This window comes from Xenopus laevis, chromosome 2L, assembly GCF_017654675.1.
Source record: "Xenopus laevis strain J_2021 chromosome 2L, Xenopus_laevis_v10.1, whole genome shotgun sequence".
In the NCBI taxonomy this organism is placed as follows: domain Eukaryota; kingdom Metazoa; phylum Chordata; class Amphibia; order Anura; family Pipidae; genus Xenopus; species Xenopus laevis.
This window is the reverse complement of record NC_054373.1, coordinates 8,995,166-9,016,176: the sequence shown is the minus strand read 5'-3', so window position 1 is coordinate 9,016,176 and position 21,011 is coordinate 8,995,166. Positions and strand designations below refer to the sequence as shown.

Genomic DNA, 21,011 nt, shown 5'->3' with positions numbered 1-21,011 from the left:
TCTCAAGGTTTATCACGTGAAAACTCTATTGAAGTCTATGGGCCAGATAAAATTCAGGGAGAAAGAGTTATCTCGCTGTTTATCATGTGAAAAGTCCTGGACAAGATTCAGTTTAGAGGAGAAAAAACTTTTCTCCAAATTCAGTTCAATAGAGTTTTCACATGATAAAAGTGAGAGAAGTTTTTCTGAACTGAATTGTATCTCAAATTGAATCTCATCTATGACTTTTCAAGTGAAATCGTGATGGGTGAATAAATTCGGCAGGCATGGATTAGCGGTGAATTTCTGCAGTTTGCCGTCCGCTGTTTTTGCAAAATGACAATGAAAATTCTCTAGTGAAAAATTTTCCACAACAAAATACAATTTCATAAAAATTGTTGCGTGTCATAATTATTCGCATGCCCATTGACTTTAATGTACTTGGACAAAATAGTCACGCGTCTAAAAATTGTCACTCGCTTCAAAATTGTCGTGAATCACAATTATTTTGACACCCATTGACTTCAATGCTCTTCACAATTTTTTCACAGTTTTGCAAATTTTTCGCGGAAACGGGACAGATTCGCCCATCACTAGTGATAAAACTTTTTCTTATTTCCCTATGAGAAAAAACTGGACCTGAATTAGGAGAGAAGTTTTTTCTCCTCGAATTGAATCTTGTCCATGAGTTTTCACGTGATAAACAATGAGATATCTTTTTCTCACTAAATTGAATCTGGCCCATAATTGGTTCAGGTGGAAATCGAGTTCTGTTTGGCCGTTGGTTTATGTATTAATTCACCCGAATATTTCTCTCATACAATTCTGTTGGGGAAAATACGCAGATGCAATTGTGCAAAATATTTTCCCAAGCACTGCACCCTAACACGATGCACGTTAGTGAACCTTGGAGAAGGAAATAGAGCTAATTTAAAGGCAATGAAAACATTGGCGCCACGTCTGAGCCGACTGAATTAGCCCTTTACATTTATGCTTTCAAAGGAAACTTCTGCTGCTTGGGTGGATTGACTTTTGCCTTCCCTGTTAAAAAAAAAACAACGAACACATTCGTGTGAATGATTTGGACACAATAGTAAATGAGATGCTAAACAGGTTTTTCTTTCTGTGAAACTAAGTTTTCCCATTTAAGTACAATGATTGGCTCAAGTGCCTCTCCCTTGTGGTTGACAGCTTTTTAAACTGGAGGATAGCAGAACGGCATGTCAGAGGAGCTTGAGGTGCTGCTGAAGGTGTGAGGAGCAGATCCCAACATGGACCGATGGATCTATTTATTCATTTTGTTCACCCTCTGCGGTAAGTGTACATTTCACAATGCTAGAGCTTTGATTGCTCTCAAAATCAACTTTTTATACCACATGCAACTGATTGTTACTGACACTACTGGTTACCCTGCAAAGGTTTAGTACAGGTATGGGACCGTAATTTGGATCTTCATACCTTAAGTCTACTAGAAAATCACGTAAACATTAAATTAACCCAATAAGCTGATTTTGCTTCCAATAAGGATAAATGATATCTTAGTTTGGATCAAGTACAGGTATGGAACCTGTTATCCAGAATGCTCGAGACCTGGGGCTTTCCGGATAACAGATATTTCCATAATTCAGATATTCATACCATAAGTCTACTAGAAAATTCATGTAAGCATGAAATAAACCCATTAGGCTGATTTTGCTTCCAATAAGGATACATTTTATCTTAGTTTGGATCAAGTACACGTATGGGACCTGTTATCCAGAATGCTCAAGACCTGGGGCTTTCCGATTAACAGATCTTTCCTAATTCGGATATTCATACCGTAAGTCTACTAGAAAATCATGTAAGCATTAAATAAACCCAATAGGCCCAATAAGGATTAATTATATCTTAGTTTGGATCAAGTACAAGCGACTGTTTTATTATTACAGAAAAAAAGAAAATCATTTTTAAAAATTTGGATTATTTGGATAAAATGGTGCCTATGGGAGACGGACTTTCCCTAATTCGGAGTTTTCTGGATAACGGGTTTCCAGATAATGGATCCCATTCCTGTACAAGCTACTGTTCTATTATTACAGAGAAAAGGGAAATCATTTTTAAAAAAATTTAGATTATTTGGATAAAATGGAGGCCGTCTCCCATAGGGTCCATTTTATCCAAATAATCCACATTTTTAAAAATGATTTTCTTTTTCTCTGTAATAATAAAACAGTAGCTTGTACTTTATCCCAACTAAGATATAATTAATCCTTATTGGAAGCAACACCAGACTATTGGGTTTATTTAATGTTTACATGAGTTTCTAGTAGACAGTATAAATATCTGAATTACAGAAAGATCTGTTATCCAGAAAGCCCCAGGTCTTGCGCATTCTGAATAACACATTCCATACCTGTACTTGATCCAAACTGCATAACATATCCCATACCTGTACTAGCTTATTTTATATGGAAAATAAATAAATTGTGAAGGGATCTATCTTGTATTTATTTAGCACTTTAGGCCTTTGAAGATACAGGTAAGTTGCCATGGTTAAAAGGGGAATGTGTCACCTTAAGAGATCATTCCAAATCCTATTGTATGATGCTAGTCAAGCTAAATAAACTTCACATACACGATAACTATAATTTCTGTCTCATTTCTGTTAGCCTTGGAATTCATTATCGCATGACGCAGGCAGGCGCCATTTTGTGGATCCTGTTACTAAGGCAAGCTTTGCATCATGCCAAAATCTTATTTATACACCAGACCTTGGCACCTGATGCCCATGACCATGGGCACAATTAGATGGGGAGGAGGGAGGGGGATGGGTGGGGGAGGGCAGTTTCTTCTAGTTAGTGTAAAATGGAAAGTGAAAGTAAATGCCTGCCTGAAATATAGAGGAGGGGCAGGCAATATATGATTGACAGCTGTGATCTTTAAACAAGCTTAACACAGATATGGGTGTATTAATAAAAAAAATAAATTAGGTTTCATGTTTAATTTGAAAAGGACTTATAGTATACAACATTTTATGTCTGGATGACAGGTCCCCTTTAAATAACAAAAAGGCAGAGACTTGAAACGTACCTTGTCTAACCTGGAAAACCATTTTAATTCATATTTATTGGTTCTGGTTTGAAATGAAGTTTAAAAGACCAGTGACATAAAAAAAAATTTAAAAAAAATTTGTTTCTACATAACGAAAAAAAAACCCCACCAAGACACTTTTAACTTTAAATTTGCGAAGTCTTTATTAAGAAATAACTTACCGATTCTCCGCTTGCGCTCCTTTTCAGAAAAAGGCGACAGGGCGACGATCCATCTCACGGCGCTCGATTTTTCCTCCCTGGCTATCGCCTATAGAAGGCAGGGAGGAGAAATCGAGCACCGCAAGATGGATCGTCGCCTATTACTGTTTCTGAAGCAGAGAATTGGTAAGTTATTTCTTAATAAAGACTTTGCGAATTTAAAGTTAAAAGTTTCTTTGTGTTTTTTTTCATAAGTACAAATGAATATTTTTTTTAAAAAAACTTTTATGTTACTGTAAGGATTCACAGACAGGAACAGCGCCTGGAACACAACAGGTCCCTGGTTCGAAACCAAGGAGTTCCTCACAGTTACTGGTCCTTTAACAATGTAAACTTTGTCCCATAGGGTGGGGAATGTAAAATGTTAAACCCGTTATCCAGAAAGCTCAGGATTACAGGAAGTCCATCTTCCATAGACTCTATTTTAATCAAATAATTCACATTTCCTTTTTCTCAAATAATAATTAAACAGTACCTTGCACTTCATGCCAAAAATATATAATTAATCCTTATTGGAGTCATAACAAACGTATTAGGTTTAATTCATTTTTAAAAGATGTTTTAATAGATATAAGGTATGGAGATCTTAATTATGGAATAACCCCTAATTCGGAAAACCTCAGGTCCAGAGCATTTTGGATAACAGGTCCAGGATCTGTATTTATTTATTTTCAGGTTTACTTTGTGAAACTTTGACAGTTACACACACACTTGCAACAATATTGCACTAAAAACCATACACATGAATCTACTTCATAATGTCAATTAATTATAAAAAGGGAAATGTCTCTGAAAAAAAAAAATATTTTTGTTTATTGCGACAAATTTTCAAATCTAATGGGAGATTGTGGTACAGTGAAAATGTGATCTCTGGTGTTTCTGATTATGCTTTTTTTCTGTATTCTAGATATTTGCACGGCACAGTCAGCAACCGGTATTGAAACTCAACCAGAGTGTATATGTCCTACGCCCTCATCCATACCAATTACCACAGCTCTGACTAGTACAAGTCAACCTACAAGCACCACAACTAGTGTCACCACAACTACTTCATCAGCTGCTCCCTCATCCACAACAACTACTGCAGCTCTAACTGCTACATCTCAACCTACAAGCACCACTGCTACCATCCCAACAACTGTAAGCACAACATCATCTACTGCTCCCTCGTCCACAACTATTACAGCTTTAACTACTACAACTCAATCTACAAGCACCATAACTACCATCCCGACAACTATAAGCACAACATTAACTACTACTTCCTCATCCACAACTACTGCTACTCAACCTACAAGCACCACAACTAGTGTCACCACACCTACAACCTCATCTGCTGCTCCCTCATCCACAACAACTACTGCAGCTTTAACTACTACATCTCAACCTACAAGCACAACTACAACCATCCCAACAACTGTAGGCACAATGACATCCACTGCTCCCTCATCCACAACAACTACTGCAGCTCTAACTACTACAGCTCAACCTACAAACACCCCTACTACCATCCCGACAACTGTAAGCACATCATCCACTGCTACTCAACCTACAAGCACCACAACTAGTGTCACCACACCTACAACTTCATCTGCTGCTCCCTCATCTACAACAACTACTGCAGCTTTAACTACTACAACTCAACCTACAAGCATCACAACTACCATTCCGACAACTGTAAACACACCATCATCTACTGCATCCTCATTCACAACTACTGCAACTCAACCTACAAGCACCACAACTAGTATCACCACAAACTACTTCATCTTCTGTTCCTTCATCCACAACTACTGCAGTTCTAACTACAACAACTCAACCTATAAGCACCACTACTACCATCCCAACAACTACAAGCACAATATCATCTACTGCTTCCTCATCCACAACAAATACTACAGCTTTACCTACTACAACTCAACCTACAAGCACCACAACTAGTATCACCTCAATTACTTCATCTGCTGCTCCCTCATCCACAATAACTGCTACAGCTCTAACTACCACAACTCAACCTACAAGCACCACTACTTCCATCCCAACAACTGTAAGCACACCATCATCTACCGTATCCTTATCCACAACAATTACTGCAACCCAACCTACAAGCACCACGACTAGTGTTACCACACTTACTTCATCTGCTGCTCCCTTATCCACATCAACTACTGCAGCTCTAACTACTACAACTCAGCCTACAAGCACAACAACCATCCCAACAACTGTTAGTACATCATCTACTGCTCCTGCATCCACAACTACTACATCTGTAACTACTACAACTCAACTTACAAGCACCACAACTAGTGTTACCACACTAACTTCATCTGCTGCTGCCTTGTCCACAACAACTACTGAAGCTCTAACTACTACAACTCAACCTACAAGCACAGCTACAACAATCCCAACAACTGTAGGCACAACGTCATCCACTGCTTCCTCATCCACAACTACTACAGCTTTAACTACTACAACTCAACCTACAAGCACTACTCCTACCATCCCGACAACTGTAAGCACAACATCGTCTACTGCTTCCTCAGCCACAACAGCTACAGCTTTATCTACTACAACTCAACCTACAAGCACCACAACTAGTGTCACCACAACTACTTCATCTGCTGCTCCCTCATCCACAACTACTGCAGTTCAAACTACAACAACTGGAACTACAAGCACCACTACTTCCATCCCAACAACTGTAAGCACAACATCAGCTACTGCTTCCTCATCCGCAACAACTACTACTGCTTCAATGACTACATCTCAACCTACAAGCACCACAACTAGTGTCACCTCAGCTACTTCATCTGCTGCTCTATTATCCACAACAACTACTGCAGCTCTAACTGCTACAACTCAACCTTCAAGCACCACTGCTACCATCCAGACAACTGTAATCACAACATCATCTACTGCTTCCTCATCCACAACTACTACAGCTTTATCTACTATTACTCAACCTATAAGCACCACAACTAGTGTCACCTCAACTACTTTATCTGCTGCTTCTACATCCACAACAACTACTGCAGCTCTCACTACAACAACTCAAACTTTAAGCACCACTACTACCATCCCAACAACTGCAAGCACAACATTATCTACTGCTCCCTCATCCATAACAACTACGACAGCTTTAACTACTACAACTCAACCTACAAGCACCACATCTAGTGTCACCACACCTGCTTCATCTGCTACTCCCTCATCCACAACAACTACTACATATTTAAGTACTACAACTCAACCTACAAGCACCACTACTACCATCCTGACAACTGGAAGCACAACATCATCTACTGCTCCCTCATCCATAACAACTACGACAGCTTTAACTACTACAACTCAACCTACAAGCACCACATCTAGTGTCACCACACCTACTTCATCTGCTACTCCCTCATCCACAACAACTACTACATATTTAAGTACTACAACTCAACCTACAAGCACCACTACTACCATCCTGACAACTGGAAGCACAACATCATCTACTGCTCCCTCATCCACAACAACTGCTACAGCTGTAACTACTACAACTCAACCTTCAAGCACCACAACTAGTGTCTCCACAACTACTTCATCTACTGCTCTTTCATCCACAACAACTACTACAGCTTTAACTACTACACCTCAACCTACAAGCACCACAACTAGTGTCACCAAACCTACTTCATCTGCTGCATCCTCTTCCACAACTACCACAATATTGACTAATACAAGCACCACTACTATTGTCCCCTCAACTGCTAGCACAACAACATCTACTACTTTATCATCCATAACAACTTCACAGCCAACAACCAACAGTTCAACGCCAGTGTGCATATGCACTCCTTTTGCCACACTAACAACAATAATTTCAGCATGTGGTGAGTTACTAATATATGTAATCATACTCAAATGTAATGTTTTTAGTATGTCTTGTCATGGAGTTCTAATGTGTCTTTTCTATTTGCAGCACAATCAGCTGTTTCTATTCAGCTGGTCCGGGTGTCTAGTGATCAAATCCAGCTCATGCCTATTGGTCAAAATGGACCAACTGGAGCTCAGTTCAGTGTGACGCTGTCAAAGAACAATATAGTTGTAGAAACGAAAACAACTTCTGGTTCAACAGTCACATTTTCTAATCTATCTCCTGCTAGTCGGTATGACATTTTCATAAAACAACTGTCTTGCCTGAACAGACCAGATACTACCAGCAGTGTTACAACAGGTATTATTCTTCTAATATTACATTTTAAAAAATTAAGTTTTTGCAAAAAACAAAACACAAGACATCAGTGCTCATAGTAGTTCCTACTAAAGTTGATCTTGGAATCCAAAGAAGATTTGCTGGAGATACATATACAATCATTTCTGTAACCAGACCATTGGGCTTGATTCAATTCAGTATGAAAAAGGAATATCACATGAAAAGTCATGGACGGGATTCAATTTGAGATGCAATTCAATTCAGAAAAACTCATCTCATTTATCAAGTGAAAACTCTATTGAAGTCTAGGGGCCAGATTAAATTCTGTGAGAAAAAAAGGTTTATCACGTGAAAACTCATGGATGAGATGCAATTCAATTCAGAAAAACTTATCTCACGGTTTATCGCATGAAAGCTCTCTTGATTTCTATGGGGAAAAAACTGGAACTGAATGTGAAGAAAAGTTTTTTCTACTCGAATTGAATCTCGTCCATGAGTTTTCACGTGATAAACCAGGAGATAACTTTTCTCACTGAATTGAATCTGGCCCATTGTGTCCTACACCCCACAACAGTGCATATTTTTAAAGGATGGATAATTTGAGTCTGCTGGTTTTGGAATTTATTACATTTAGCCATTATGGGCCATATTCAATTTAGTGAGAAAAACTTATCTCACTGTTTATCACGTGAAAAGTCACGGACGAGATTCAATTCAGGGAGAAAAAAACTTTTCTTCAAATTCAGTTCCAGTTTTTTTCCCATAGAAATCAAGAGACGTGAGATGACGCATGTGCGTCATCTCACGCCGCGCACCGAAGCGGACGCTGGCGCAAAAATGCCCACTAACGTGAACGTGCGCGGCGTGATGACGCAGGATGGAGGCGTCATTACGCTTGGCGCCAAAATACCTCTTTAAAAGGACGCTAAGGGAAAGGCTCTGTGCTTGTTGATAAATTAACCTGCTCCTGAACTTTTTGGAACCCTGACTACTTGATTCTGGTTTTGACTTCGTCTTTGGATATCGACTTACGACTGAACTCCGCCTGCATCTGACCCCAGCCTGTTTATCCGTTACGACTGAACTCTGCCTGCATCCGACCTTGGCCTGCTTTTCCGATTACGTCTGAACTCCGCTTGCACCGACCCCAGCTTGCCTTCCGACTACTCTTCTGCCTACTCCCTCTGATTACTATTGTCTGCCACAGCTTGTGACACTCCTGCTGGACCTCGTCTCGGTATTTTGGCACCAAGCATAATGACGCCTGCGTCCTGCGTCATCACGCCGCGCACGTTCGCGTTAGCGGGCGTTTTTGTGCCCGCGTCCGTTTCGGTGCGCAATGTGAGATGACGCACATGCGTCTGCGTCTGTGTTCGTCTTGGCGCACGCGCTCATGCCTGCTGAATCCTCACAGTGAGATAAGTTTTGAAATGAATTGCATCCATGAGTTTTCACGTGATAAACGTTTTTTCTCACTGAATTTAATCTGGCCTATAGACTTCAATAGAGTTTTCACTTGATAATGATAAACAATGAGATGAGTTTTTCTGAAATGAATTGCATCTCAAATTGAATCCCGTCCATGACTTTTCATGTGATAAACCTTTTTCTCATTAAATCGAATCTGGCCCAATGGTCTGGTTACAGAGTTTATTGTATTCGTATCTCCAAATTCAGTTCCAGTTTTTTTCTTTAGACGTCAATGGAGTTTTTAAGTGATAAACCTTGAGATAAGTTTTTCTGAATTGAATTGCATCTCAAATTGAATCTTGTCCATGACTTTTGACGTGATAAACCTTTTTCTCACTGAATTGAATCTGGCTCTATATAACAAGTTAAATTATGTGTTTTCATTGCCTGCAAATGCTTCATGTCACCATTGTCTCTTCCTTGTCTACTTGCAGATGGAAAATTATTTGCTGCAGTAGTCCGGATACTAAGCACTCCATTTACTGCTGACCTCGGTGATAAAAACAGTGCAGCTTTCAAAAACTTTGCAGATACCTTTACGGCAGATGTGAGTAGAGGAGAGTGAGTTTTTGGGAATTACAAGGTTGTCGGGCACAGTTTGTTCCAGTTTGGTAACTCATAGCAGTTTGGATCTGTATCTGCATAGATACCTACTTTCTATGGGGTACATATGCTGATAACTGGTGTCATTTGCAATTTTTCAGTAGGGCTCATTAACTTAGACCCCAGACAGAAGTGCAAGAGCAGTAAGGGGTGCAAAAGCTGACTCTGCTCTGCACCTCATGTCAGCTCATCTGTGGTGGGTAGGGTTGTCACCTTTCCCTGCTGTTAACTCTGGGTGGGTGTGGGGTGATGATGCCACAGGGTGTGACATTGCGGGGCATCACAGAGGCAGGGGTGAATATGTCAACGGGTGGGACTATGATGTGGTGATTGGCGTCAATCACAGGAAGTCCTGTCTGATTTTCCTAATTTGGAAAACCGGGTAGGCAGTTTTGACCTGGGCAACCTTTCCAAAAACTGGGTCAAAACCAGACAGGTGGCAACCCTAGTGGTAGGCACAAGTAAACCTGTGTTTCCTGCCTGCTGGTGCTCTCTAACATCTCAGTGATGCACAAACTAGGTGGCACACATCAACATGGCTCCCTCTGTTTGTCCCTTGTAAAAACAGGGATGCCAAATGCAAGCGGTGCTGAATACATAAGGAGAACATACGTTTCAGAGACCTGCATTCCTTCTCATTTGGATCTGTGATATTGTTTCCCTGCACGTATCAGTATCTTGTTAAAGAAAGTCCATAAGAAATATATAATATATATATATATATATCATAGAAAAATACACAAAAGGGAGGGTCCTGATCCTTTAGTTAGGGGAGTGGATCCAACGGTATTTTAGTTGAGCAGGTGTTCAAATGACCAGACATTCCAGCAGGCACATAAAAGCAACTTGATGTTTATTTTGTACAATAAAGTTAGCCCCACACGTTTCGCCAGCTTTTTTATGCCTATGTTGATGAATACTTAGTCATAGCTACCTTTGTTGTACAAGATAAACATCAACTTGCTTTTACTGTATGGAATGTGCCTGCTGGAATGTGTGGTCCATTGAGTGACTGCTGAGCTATAATACTTAGATATATATATATAGATATATATATATATATATATCTCCATAATACTTTATCTGAGAAAAAATAAACGAAAGGGAAACTGATGGCCTAAACCTAGTATATAATTTACATGTGATATTCCCATAAATGTGTTTTTAACTGTGTATTAGCCTTTTATTTAATGACCTGACTAGTATAATGCAAGTGAACATTCAACTGGTTTATTGCCCTGAAGCCGATTTAATGTAACTCCCTCTTTTGTGTGATTGACAGATAAAGAAAAACTTGCCGTCGGACGCCAAGGCCTTAGTTAACTCTGGGAGAATGATCATTAGCGTAACTGGTATTAGAAACGGGAGTATCATTGTCGACTTTACCATAGCCACAAATACGGCTGATAATCAGACAGAGAGCAGCATGTCTCAGTCATTCACCAGCGCTCTCAGCAACAGCTCCACTTTTACTGTTGACCCATCGTCTTACAAGTTTGCAGGTACAGACCCTTCTACAACTCGGTAGAACTGGCTAAAGAAAAAACCCATCTTCATACTGTACCTCTTAAAGATTCCCTTGTGATCTATTAGGCGACACCTATTGATGATCGAACCTGCCCCGTTTTCCAAAAAAATTGGCAATCTTCTGAAAAATTTTCGTTACGATTTGTAGTCTACGGTTGACTTAAAAATATATTAAAGTCTAAGGGCGACATTTTTGTCTCGCCGACATTATTTTGTAGCAAAATGTATTAAAGTCTACGAATGACTTTATATCTCACGCCAATTACATTAAAGTCAACGGGTATTTTTTTTTCTCAAGTTTTTTCTCACTCCAAATGCATTGAAGTGTATGGGTGTTTTTTCTTGCGTTTTTTTCTTTGCGAAAATGTTTTCACTGCCTATTTTTGTTGCAGTTTTGTGAAAAAAGCCACAGATGGCGAAATGCAGAATTTCGCTGTGAATCCATGCTTTGAGATAAATTAGCTCGTTACTAGCCACAGCCCCACTGTATACCATCCCACCATGTGGCTCACATTCATGTTTTCCCCAAACCCCACTCATTTTCTGATAAGAACATCCCTGCCCCCAGTTGAACCCTGGATATAAATTAAATGAGGTTGCAAAAAGACACAGATCCATCAAGTACCATGTATACAATTCTGCATTTATATTATATTGAGTATATAACAGTTTACCGTATATACTCGAGTATAAGCTGAGTTTTTCAGACCCCAAAATATGCTGAATAACTCTACCTCGGTTTAGACTCGGGTCAAGCGCTAAAACGGTCGCCGGCGTCTAAGAATAGTCGCCGGCGTCTAAGAATAGTCGCCGGAGCCTAAGAATAGTCGCCAGCGTCCAAGAATAGTCTCCAAGAATATTCGCCGGCGTCCAAGAATGGTTGCCGGCATCCAAAAACGAGACGCCGGCACCTCCATTGGGAGAAGAAACCCTCAATTTTTTGATTGAAACTTACCAGAAGCTGCTGCATTTCTCACCCTCGGCTTATACTCGAGTCAATAAGCTTTCCCAGTTTTTGGAGGTAAAATTAGGTACCTCGGCTTATACTCGGGACGGCTTATACTCGAGTATATACGGTAGTTTATACATTTCTGACTTTTCATTACCAGTTTTAAGAATAACACTCTCTCCTTACAGTCCAAAATGCGTGTGATGCTTCAGTAAATCCATGTCCTGCAAATGCCATCTGCACTTCCCTCAACGGAACAGCCACCTGCCAGTGTAGGTCTGGTTTTAATGACACAAGTCCAAGTGTTCCTGGAAGAACATGTGTAGGTAAGAGGAAATGATAGAGTGTTGAATTGGAGGGTAAATGTTTGTATAGTGTACACACAATTGTACAGTGCTAGACACCTTACTTCTCCCACTGATATTACAGGATTCATGTAGAGGTAATACCCATCTACATGGAGGAGGCCATTTATTACTTTGGGTTTTGTAGCTTGAGTTTTCTCTGCTGTAACCCTATATCCTATTCTTAAGGGAGTGTGTTGTGCATAGTATGAGACATGTCAATACTTTCTATTTTAAGTAGTTTTTCACTGCATAAAAAACCTGTCTTGGATTGGGGTTTGAGATTCCAGAAAGACCACTCATGATCCACAGGTATCAGCTAATGCTAAACTTTTCCCTCCAGCAGCTGATAGTTGTACCCACACAGCATGTGCCTGCCTCATATACATATACATCTTTACATCATAATACCCAATAATGTCTTTTGGCTTCATAGTTTTAAGTGGGATTGTAGCACAACCTCATTGTATTACATATAAAGTTTGTGTAATACCCCTGGTCGAACAAATTAAAATTATACCTCTTTGATTATAGTTGGGGTCTGACAAACGTCAGTATGTCAATTAGAAAAAAACTTTTGTTAAGAAGAAAGAACCCCACTTATATCAAATTAAAACTTAGTACCAGTTACGGTACTTATTAAATAGATGTCTCTTAATTTATCTCAATCTACTGTGCAACGTGAATCGTTAATTAAAAAACATCAATTCATTCACCAATGCCCCATGGAACTTATTCAATCACAGTAATTAAAGTGCAGTGCAATAAATTAGAATTAAAAATGATCAATTAATTCACTAATAGTCCAATGACTTATTTGCTCATGGCGATTAAAGTGCTGTGCAAAAAAATGAATTAATAAAGAGAAGGACATGAATTCCCACCCTTCACTAACGACAAGTGATATAATAAATATACTTGGATAGCTTATGTAAATCTAAAGTGCAGTGCAATAAATGAATCACAATTAAATTCACAGTTCATAGTATTAAAAATGGAGAAAATTAATTAGTAGCCAGTAAAATTAATTAAAAATGAATTGTATCCACCAACTGCTCACATTGTATGAATGAATGCCATCAGAGGGGGACAGGGGGGAGAGTTGTAAGGGGCCCCGAGGGTAAGGAGGGCCCGGCCACGCCACACTTACTTGATTAGCCGGGCCCCCCTGCTTTCTGAGAGCTGCAGACTTTGGAAAGGCAGGGCGGGAGCACTGGGGGAGGTATCTTCTGTCCATTACTTCCCCTTATTGGTCACAGAGTTTAAGTCCCAGTTGAGCTGCTCAGGGATTGGATAGCTGAGGTTTGAACTTCTCCTCCAGCTCATCCAATCACCATGCAGCTTTACCAGGACTGGAAATTCTTAATAAGGAAAGAAAATGCTGTCACTGGAAGAAGATGCAGCCACCTGTGCTCCCCTCCTCCCTTCTGTAGTTGGCAGCTCACTGACAGCAGGTGGGCCACACTAATGAAGTAAGTGTAACATGGCCGGGCCCCCCTAAAGGTAACCCTTTGTGGTCCCTGTTGTGTGGTGGGGCCCTGGGCACCAAATTTTTTTTAAAACTTTTTTTTAAACTTTCATAAACCATTTAAGGGAGGCCCTGGCCACCAATGTTTTTATAATGTTCTGGGGGGGGGGGCGAGTTTTTTTCATAATCCGTTTTAGGGGGGCCCTGGCCACCAATGTTCTTATAATGTGGGGGGGGGGCTGGCCAAAATGTTTTTTTTTTTGCCATGTGGGTTCCAAGCCATCAATATTTTTTAATGGGGGGCCCTGACCACAAATGTGTTTTTTATGGGGAGCCCTGACAACAAATGTTTTTTTATGGGGGGCTCTGACCACCAATATTTTTTTATTTTTTATTAACATGTGGGAACCCTAACCACCAATGTTTTTTTTTTTTACTGTGTAGTGGGGGTGGACCTGTGGGGTGGGGAGGGCGGACTTGTAGGTGGGGCTTGTGGTGGGCGCAGCCCAGGGGGCCCAGGAAATGTTATCGTATGGGGCCCTGCGATTTCTGATGGAGGCCCTGACCGGGACTGTGGTCTCGTTTTTTGCCTGCCCTATACTGTGTAAGAAAGCTGGCCTAACCTAAAAAAACACACATCTTCGGGGCCTTAGCAGGAAAAGAGAAGTTCAATATGAAGGAAGCAGTTGCCTCCCAAACACTACATTATCCCTTAGGTTTCCAGAAAAATTATAAAATTGACTTCCATCTATTTCTGCATTAAGCAATTAAAATCGGTAAGGCAAAAAGAGGAGAGTCCGCCTCATTGTACAATCTCATTGGAACCATAACTCCCTGTTTATTCATTGTTTTCCATTTGCAGATTTAAATGAGTGTTTAGCCAGTTCCAGCCCGTGCCAACCTATAGCCTCCTGCAACAACACCATAGGAAGTTATCAGTGCCAGTGTTTGCCTGGGATACTAGTTTCAAACTCTTCTAACCCTGGCCAACAATGTATCGGTGAGTACAAATGCCTTAAAATAAAGGAGCGGGGTTTATCAATATTTAACATTTGTTTTCCAATGTTCCTCGCTGCATCTCACTCTTGACAAATGTTATAATTAATGTAATGCATGAAAATGCAGAAGGAAGGGTTTGAAATTTGAATTTGCCTGTAATATTCCTTTTACAGACCCAACCTCATGCTTTAACAGCACCACACTGTGCTCCAGCACCTGCCTTGATAACAGAGACACCGTATGTGCAAGTGAGTATGTCTATAATTATGGCTATGTTAAAGGGATAGCTCATCTTCAAATGAACTTTAAGCATGATGCCGACAGTGATATTCTCAAACACATTGCAATTGGTCTCTATTTGAATTATTTAGCAGCTCTCAGGTTTGGAATTATAGCAATGAAAAGTAGGGATGCACCATCTTGGATTCGGCGGAAACCCTGAATCCTTTGTGAAAGATTGGGCCGAATACTGAACCGAATCCTAACCTGCATATGCAAATTAGGGGTGGAAAGAAGAAACAATTTTGACTTCCTTGTTTTGAGACAAAAAGTCATGGAATTTCCCTCCACGTCCCTAATTTGCATATGCAAATTAGGATTTGGATTCGGTTCGACTGGGCAGAAGGATTCAGACAAATCTGAATCCTGCTGAAAAAGGCCCAATCCTGGCCAAATCCCGAACCAGATCCTGGATTCGGTGCATCCCTAGTGAAAAGTAAAAAAAGAACAAAACTAAGCAGGGTAATACCCATATTAGACACAGACCATTGCTTGTAAATATAATAGAGACCTCAAATTATAAGCTCTGCTGGGGCAGAAATTCATATTTTTTTTTGGTCAGTTTCCCACCAGTCTGATCACCAAGTAGTCAATGAAGTAGGGATGCACTGAATCCACTATTTTGGAATCAACCAAATCCCCGAATCCTTTGTGAAAGATTCGCCCGAATACCGAATTGAATCTGAATCCTGATTTGCATATGGGAAGGGGAAATTTTTTTTTTACATTACTTGTTTTGTGACAAAAAGTCTCCCAATTTCCCTCCTAGTCCTTAATTTGCATATGCAGATTAGGATTCGGATTTCATTTGGCCGGGCAGAAGGACTCCTGTTGAAAAAGGCCGAATCCTGGCCAAATCCAGAACCGAATCCTGGATTCGATGCATCCCTACTAGTAAGTTGTCAGGAGAAAGAACGAGGCTGCTCTGATGTTCTTCTGCTTAGGAAAAGTTTGAGAAACGTGTTTAATTGTTTTCCTAAGCAGAAGAACATCAGAGCAGCCTCATTCTTTCTCCTGACAACTTCCTTGACTACTTGCTGGTCAGACTGGTGGGAAAATGACCAGCAGGTGGCGCTGTTGTAACAAAATTCATATTAACAGTACATGTATCCCTTAATATCCTGGAATTTAAAATAAATAAATAATGAATGTAAGTTGCAAACGTGCTTAGAATAGCCCCTCATCAAGTTTACATTTTCACTTATTTTTAAGGTTTACTTATCCTTTAAACTTCCCTGTAGAAGAAAATGATAGTGAGCTCTGTTCCCTCTATAAACATGAACAATGCCAGTCTAATCAGAGGAACAAACACGGTTCTTTTAAAAACAAAAAAAGACTCACACAAAGTTCTCTCTGTTGCAGATAATAAAGTCATTCCTTTCATGATAAAGTTCAACGACTGGACCTTCACTCCAGACCTGTACGACAGAACCAGCGCCGCCTACGCCAGCAAAGCAGCTCAGTTCACAGGGAGTGTAAGGAAATCATTTATCCCTAGTTCACTAGAACTCAAATACTGTACAGGAGACATGAATTCATGCTTTATTTAAGCGGGTGTGTGTAACAGAGAATATTTCTCAGAGAGTGACAATAGAGTCTGCCACAATTTGTCAGTAGTGAACTCTACATTTACTTCTTTAGGATTTTTAGGGGGATATTTACCAAAGTGATAAAATAGAGTTCATCCATAAATATGACAGTATAGGACAGATTCAATTCAGTGAGAAAAAAGGTTTATCAGGTGAGAACCCATGGATGAAATTTAATTTGAGATGCAGTTCAATTCAGATCACGTGATAAACCGTGAGATCGGTTTTTATGAATTTAATTTGATCTCAAATTGAATCTTGTCCATGAGTTTTCACATGATAAACCTTTTTCTCACTGAATTGAATTTGGCTCTATAAATCCTATATAAGCCTTGGGACCAAGGGGCAGATTCACTAAAGGGCGAATTGTCAACAGCGACCACTTCGCACACATCACACCACTTCGCCAGGCGCAAATTCACTACCAATACGCTAACTCACTAATATGCGAAGTTGTGCCCTGGGCGCCGAATGTTGGTGACTTTTCGGTAGCATTACAGTGCGAGCATTTCATAGCGAAGATGCGCTAGCATTCGTTTGTGCCTAGTGAAAATTCGCTAGTGATCTTGCGCGGTCAATTTGCATACGGCGGGTAATTTAAAGTTGTGTGGGCGTCTTTATTATAAATGTTACCACTTTTTATTACACATGTCCAGGAAACCTTAATAAAGACAAGAGAGTTAATATAATGACCTACACATGAGCCCACTGTAAAATTAATGTTCCATGTGTTATAAAATGTCTGGAGAAAACCGGTTACCCAAAGAAAGTCTAAATCAGGACTTTTGCAGGCAATCCCGCTTACAAAAAGGAAAAGTCACCAGCGTTTTTTTGCGTTTTCAGCACACAGGATATGATATAAGTGCCAGAAGATTGAGGAAGATCTATGTAAGACGAGCCGAGAAATCTTCTATCGTCCTTACCTCCTGGCGCATCCATTCCAGGTTGCGGTGGCGCATCCAGCGATGACTTCATGATCCTCGAAGTGACGATGGCTTCACTTCGCCAGCGTTGCGTCATGAAGCTATGCATCATGATATCATCATTCAGTGCGATTTTTTAAATTTTTGTCACCAAGATTCCCTTTAAAAGGCCAATTCGCCATTTTGTCAATGCCCAAGCTGGCTTCTGTCTACAGACCCTGCTGAAGAGTTTTTTCTCTATTTGATTACTCTGGTTTTTGACTCCTGCCTGTTTTTTTACCTTGATTCCTGCCACCTGCCTTGACCCTTTTGCCTGATTGACGTTTTGCCTGATCCATGCCGGTACCTGATTTTGGATTTGTTGTTACTTAAACACACTTATTCCTCCTAGGTTCCGCAGCAAAAAGCCCGGGCCCCAAAAGGGCATCGGTGAACACCGGAACCCTTTGTGCGTCAGAGTGTACCCACCGCCTTCTAAAGGTTCCTGTTTGACGAGTACATTACAATCTTTGTAGCACTTCACCTGGTCTGAGGTGGTAAAGTCAACTCTGGCGAAAGGTGTAACGTTCAGTAAAATCCACACTTAAGTGAATTTGCAGAGTAAGGATCATTCGTCAAAGCGAAAAGTTGTCTGGCGATAGAGTGCGAATGAACGCTAGAGACGGTCCCATTTGCTAGAGAATTGGCGCCTGCGCCTGTTAGTGAATTGGCAATGTCCCTGCGGGTGGCAAAGCTGGTGATAAGTTACTAGCGTTAGCTACTTCGCCCTTTAGTGAATCTGGGTATAATCTCTGGGTACATGAATGTTTCTTATTCTGCAGGTGGTAAGTGCAATGAGAGTGACGCTAAGTGACAGCACCTTCAATATCACCGTGGTTGGCTTCAGACCTGGAAGTGTCATCGCCTCCTTTATAGGCACAACTATGTCGTCCACTCTTGACACAAGCACCATCCAGACCGCTCTCATTAACGCAGTGTCGCTCTTGATATCCAATAACATTACAAACCTGAGTAAGTTCTAATTAGCTTTGCTATTAAGTGTGGTGTGACTGCTGTAAGAGGTATCTGGTTTGAGCTGAGAGACAAAACTAGATGTTATTGGGCCCCAGATTAAATTCATTGTAGGGCCCCCAAATATGCAGAGGTTGTCCTGTGTTACCAGTACATATTAGGACTTCACTGGGCCCCCTATACCTCCTGTAGCCGCAGAGTCTACTTCCTGTAATTACGCCCCTGGTTTGAACATGGACAATGTCATGGGAAAACATGTTTTTTTCAAAACACATCAGTTAATAGTGCTGCTCCAGCAGAATTCTGCACTGAAATCCATTTTTCAAAAGAGCAAACAGATTTTTTTATATTCAATTTTGAAATCTGACATGGGGCTCGACATATTGTCAGTTTCCCAGCTGCCACCAGTCATGTGACTTGTGCTCTGATAAACTTCAGTCACTCTTTACTGCTGTACTGCAAGTTGGAGTGATATCACCCTCCTCCCTCCCCCCCTCCCCAGCATCTTAACAACAGAACAATGGGAAGGTAACCAGATAGCAGCTCCCCAACACAAGATAACAGCTGCCTGGTAGATCTAAGAACAACTCCATCCAAAAAATCCAGGTCCCACTGAGACTGATTCAGTTATTAAGTAGGAGAGATAACAGCCTGCCAGAAAGTAGTTCCATCCTAAAGTGCAGGCACAAGTTACATGGCTGAGGGCAGCTGGGAGACTGAAAATATGTCTATCCCCATGTCAGATTTCAAAATTGAATATAAAAAAAGCTGTTTGCTCTTTTGAGAATTGAATTCCAGTCCAGAATTCTGCTGGAGCAGCACTATTAACTGATGTGTTTTGAAAAAAACACGTTTTCCCATGACAGTATCCCTTTAATAATGTACGCCAGACTCAGCACTGGTCAATCGGTGTTGGGTTCTTCTGTGATGTTGGCTATAACACTTTGGGCCAGATTCGTTTCAGTAATAGTTATTTCCTGGTTTATCATGGACAAGATTCAATTCAAGTAGAAAAAACTTTTCTCCTAATTCAGTTCCAGTTTTTTTCCCATAGACTTCAATAGAGCTTTCCCTTTAGGTAAGTTTTTCTGAATTGAATAGCATCTCAAATTGAATCTCGTTCATGAGTTTTTCACATGATAAACCTTTTTCTCAATGAATTGAATCTGGCCCTTTATCGGATTATCCAGAGCAGATTATGATGTCAAGGAACAACTTCAGGAACATTTGCATGACCTTGACAGGTTTGAGATGGAGTATTTTTGGATTCCGCTTGGGATATAATAAATCTCTTAAAATGCGAGTTTTTCCCTTAAAAACCTCAACCAGATAAAAAGAGATTTAAGTAGCCTCTGATAATGAAAGGAAGTACTCAGATAGTTGCTGTGGGTAACTGATGTTGGGGACAATTTTCCTAATCCCAACACTTTTATTTCTGCATGATTCCAGCTGGAGTAAATCTGTATTTATTCATTATGTTTTCCTTTTTTTTCAGTAAATGTTGCTGTAACGACCTCTGCAAGCAGTCCAGACATATTCTACGGCTGGAGAACAGCCACCATTGTCTTGGGTGTTTTTCTGGGAGTCGCTTTGCTCTTGGTATTGGTCTTTGCTGCAATGTGTTATCGTATCGGGGGCAGATTAGGCCGATACAAACTCACTGCATAGTGAGAGTCAAGACGGTCAGAAACAACACCTATCGTTAAATTAGAAAGGAATCTCTTTGTGCCTCCTGCCTTAAAGGAAAACTGAACCCTTAAAATGAATATGGCTAAAAATGTTATATTTCATATAGTGAACTTATCGCACGAGGCTAAAGTTTCAGCTTGTCAATAGCAGCAATGATCCAGGACTTCAAACTTGTCACAGGGGGTCACCATCTTGGAAAGTGTCTGTGACACTCACATGCTCAGTGGGCTCTGATTGGCTGTTGAGAAGCTAAGCTTAGGGCTCGTCACTAATTATCCAGCAGAAAATGAGCTTCCCTGGCTGTAATATAAGCTGATGCTACAGGTTTGCTGATTATTAAATTCTGATGCTAATTGCACTGGTTTCAGTGCTGCCATGTAGTAATTATGTGTATTAATTACTAATCAGCCTTATATTGTGACATTTCTATTCTATGTGTACTGTATATTGTGAGTGGGTCCCTAAGCTCAGTAAGTGACAGCAGCACAGAGCATGTGCAGTGAATCAGCAGAAAAGAAGATGGGGAGCTACTGGGGCATCTTTGGAGACACAGAACTTTACTTCTAAAGGGCTGTGGTTGCCTTGGGCTGGTACCGAAGCCCAAAATATAATGTACAACATTTCTGCTCTGCTTCTTTAGTTAGGCTTTAGTTCTCCTATAATGTATTTATCCTTATCACTGGTTTTAATTAT

The 21,011-nt window shown here is 40.4% G+C and overlaps 1 protein-coding gene across 1 annotated transcript; it reads left to right on the top strand.

Moving 5' to 3' along the window:
* The first annotated feature begins 1,188 nt into the window (after positions 1-1,188).
* Positions 1,189-20,437, top strand: LOC121399621 (mucin-5AC-like). The gene is made up of 12 exons (XM_041581162.1): positions 1,189-1,293; positions 4,177-5,209; positions 5,292-7,144; positions 7,234-7,488; positions 9,372-9,484; positions 10,823-11,042; positions 12,205-12,342; positions 14,691-14,828; positions 15,001-15,075; positions 16,469-16,581; positions 18,440-18,629; positions 20,125-20,437. The coding sequence occupies exons 1-12, from the start codon at positions 1,251-1,253 to the stop codon at positions 20,295-20,297; spliced, it is 4,344 nt and encodes a 1,447-aa protein (XP_041437096.1). The 5' UTR covers positions 1,189-1,250; the 3' UTR covers positions 20,298-20,437.
* The last annotated feature ends 574 nt before the right edge of the window (positions 20,438-21,011 follow it).

Excerpts from the sequence above, each read along its gene's own strand:
- LOC121399621 (XM_041581162.1), top strand. The coding sequence starts at position 1,251 with ATGGACCGATGGATCTATTTATTCATTTTGTTCACCCTCTGCG. Across the intron at positions 5,210-5,291 it reads ACCTACAAGCACCACAACTA|CACCACTACTTCCATCCCAA; the intron begins GTATCACCTCAA and ends TCAACCTACAAG. Across the intron at positions 11,043-12,204 it reads ATCGTCTTACAAGTTTGCAG|TCCAAAATGCGTGTGATGCT; the intron begins GTACAGACCCTT and ends CTCTCCTTACAG.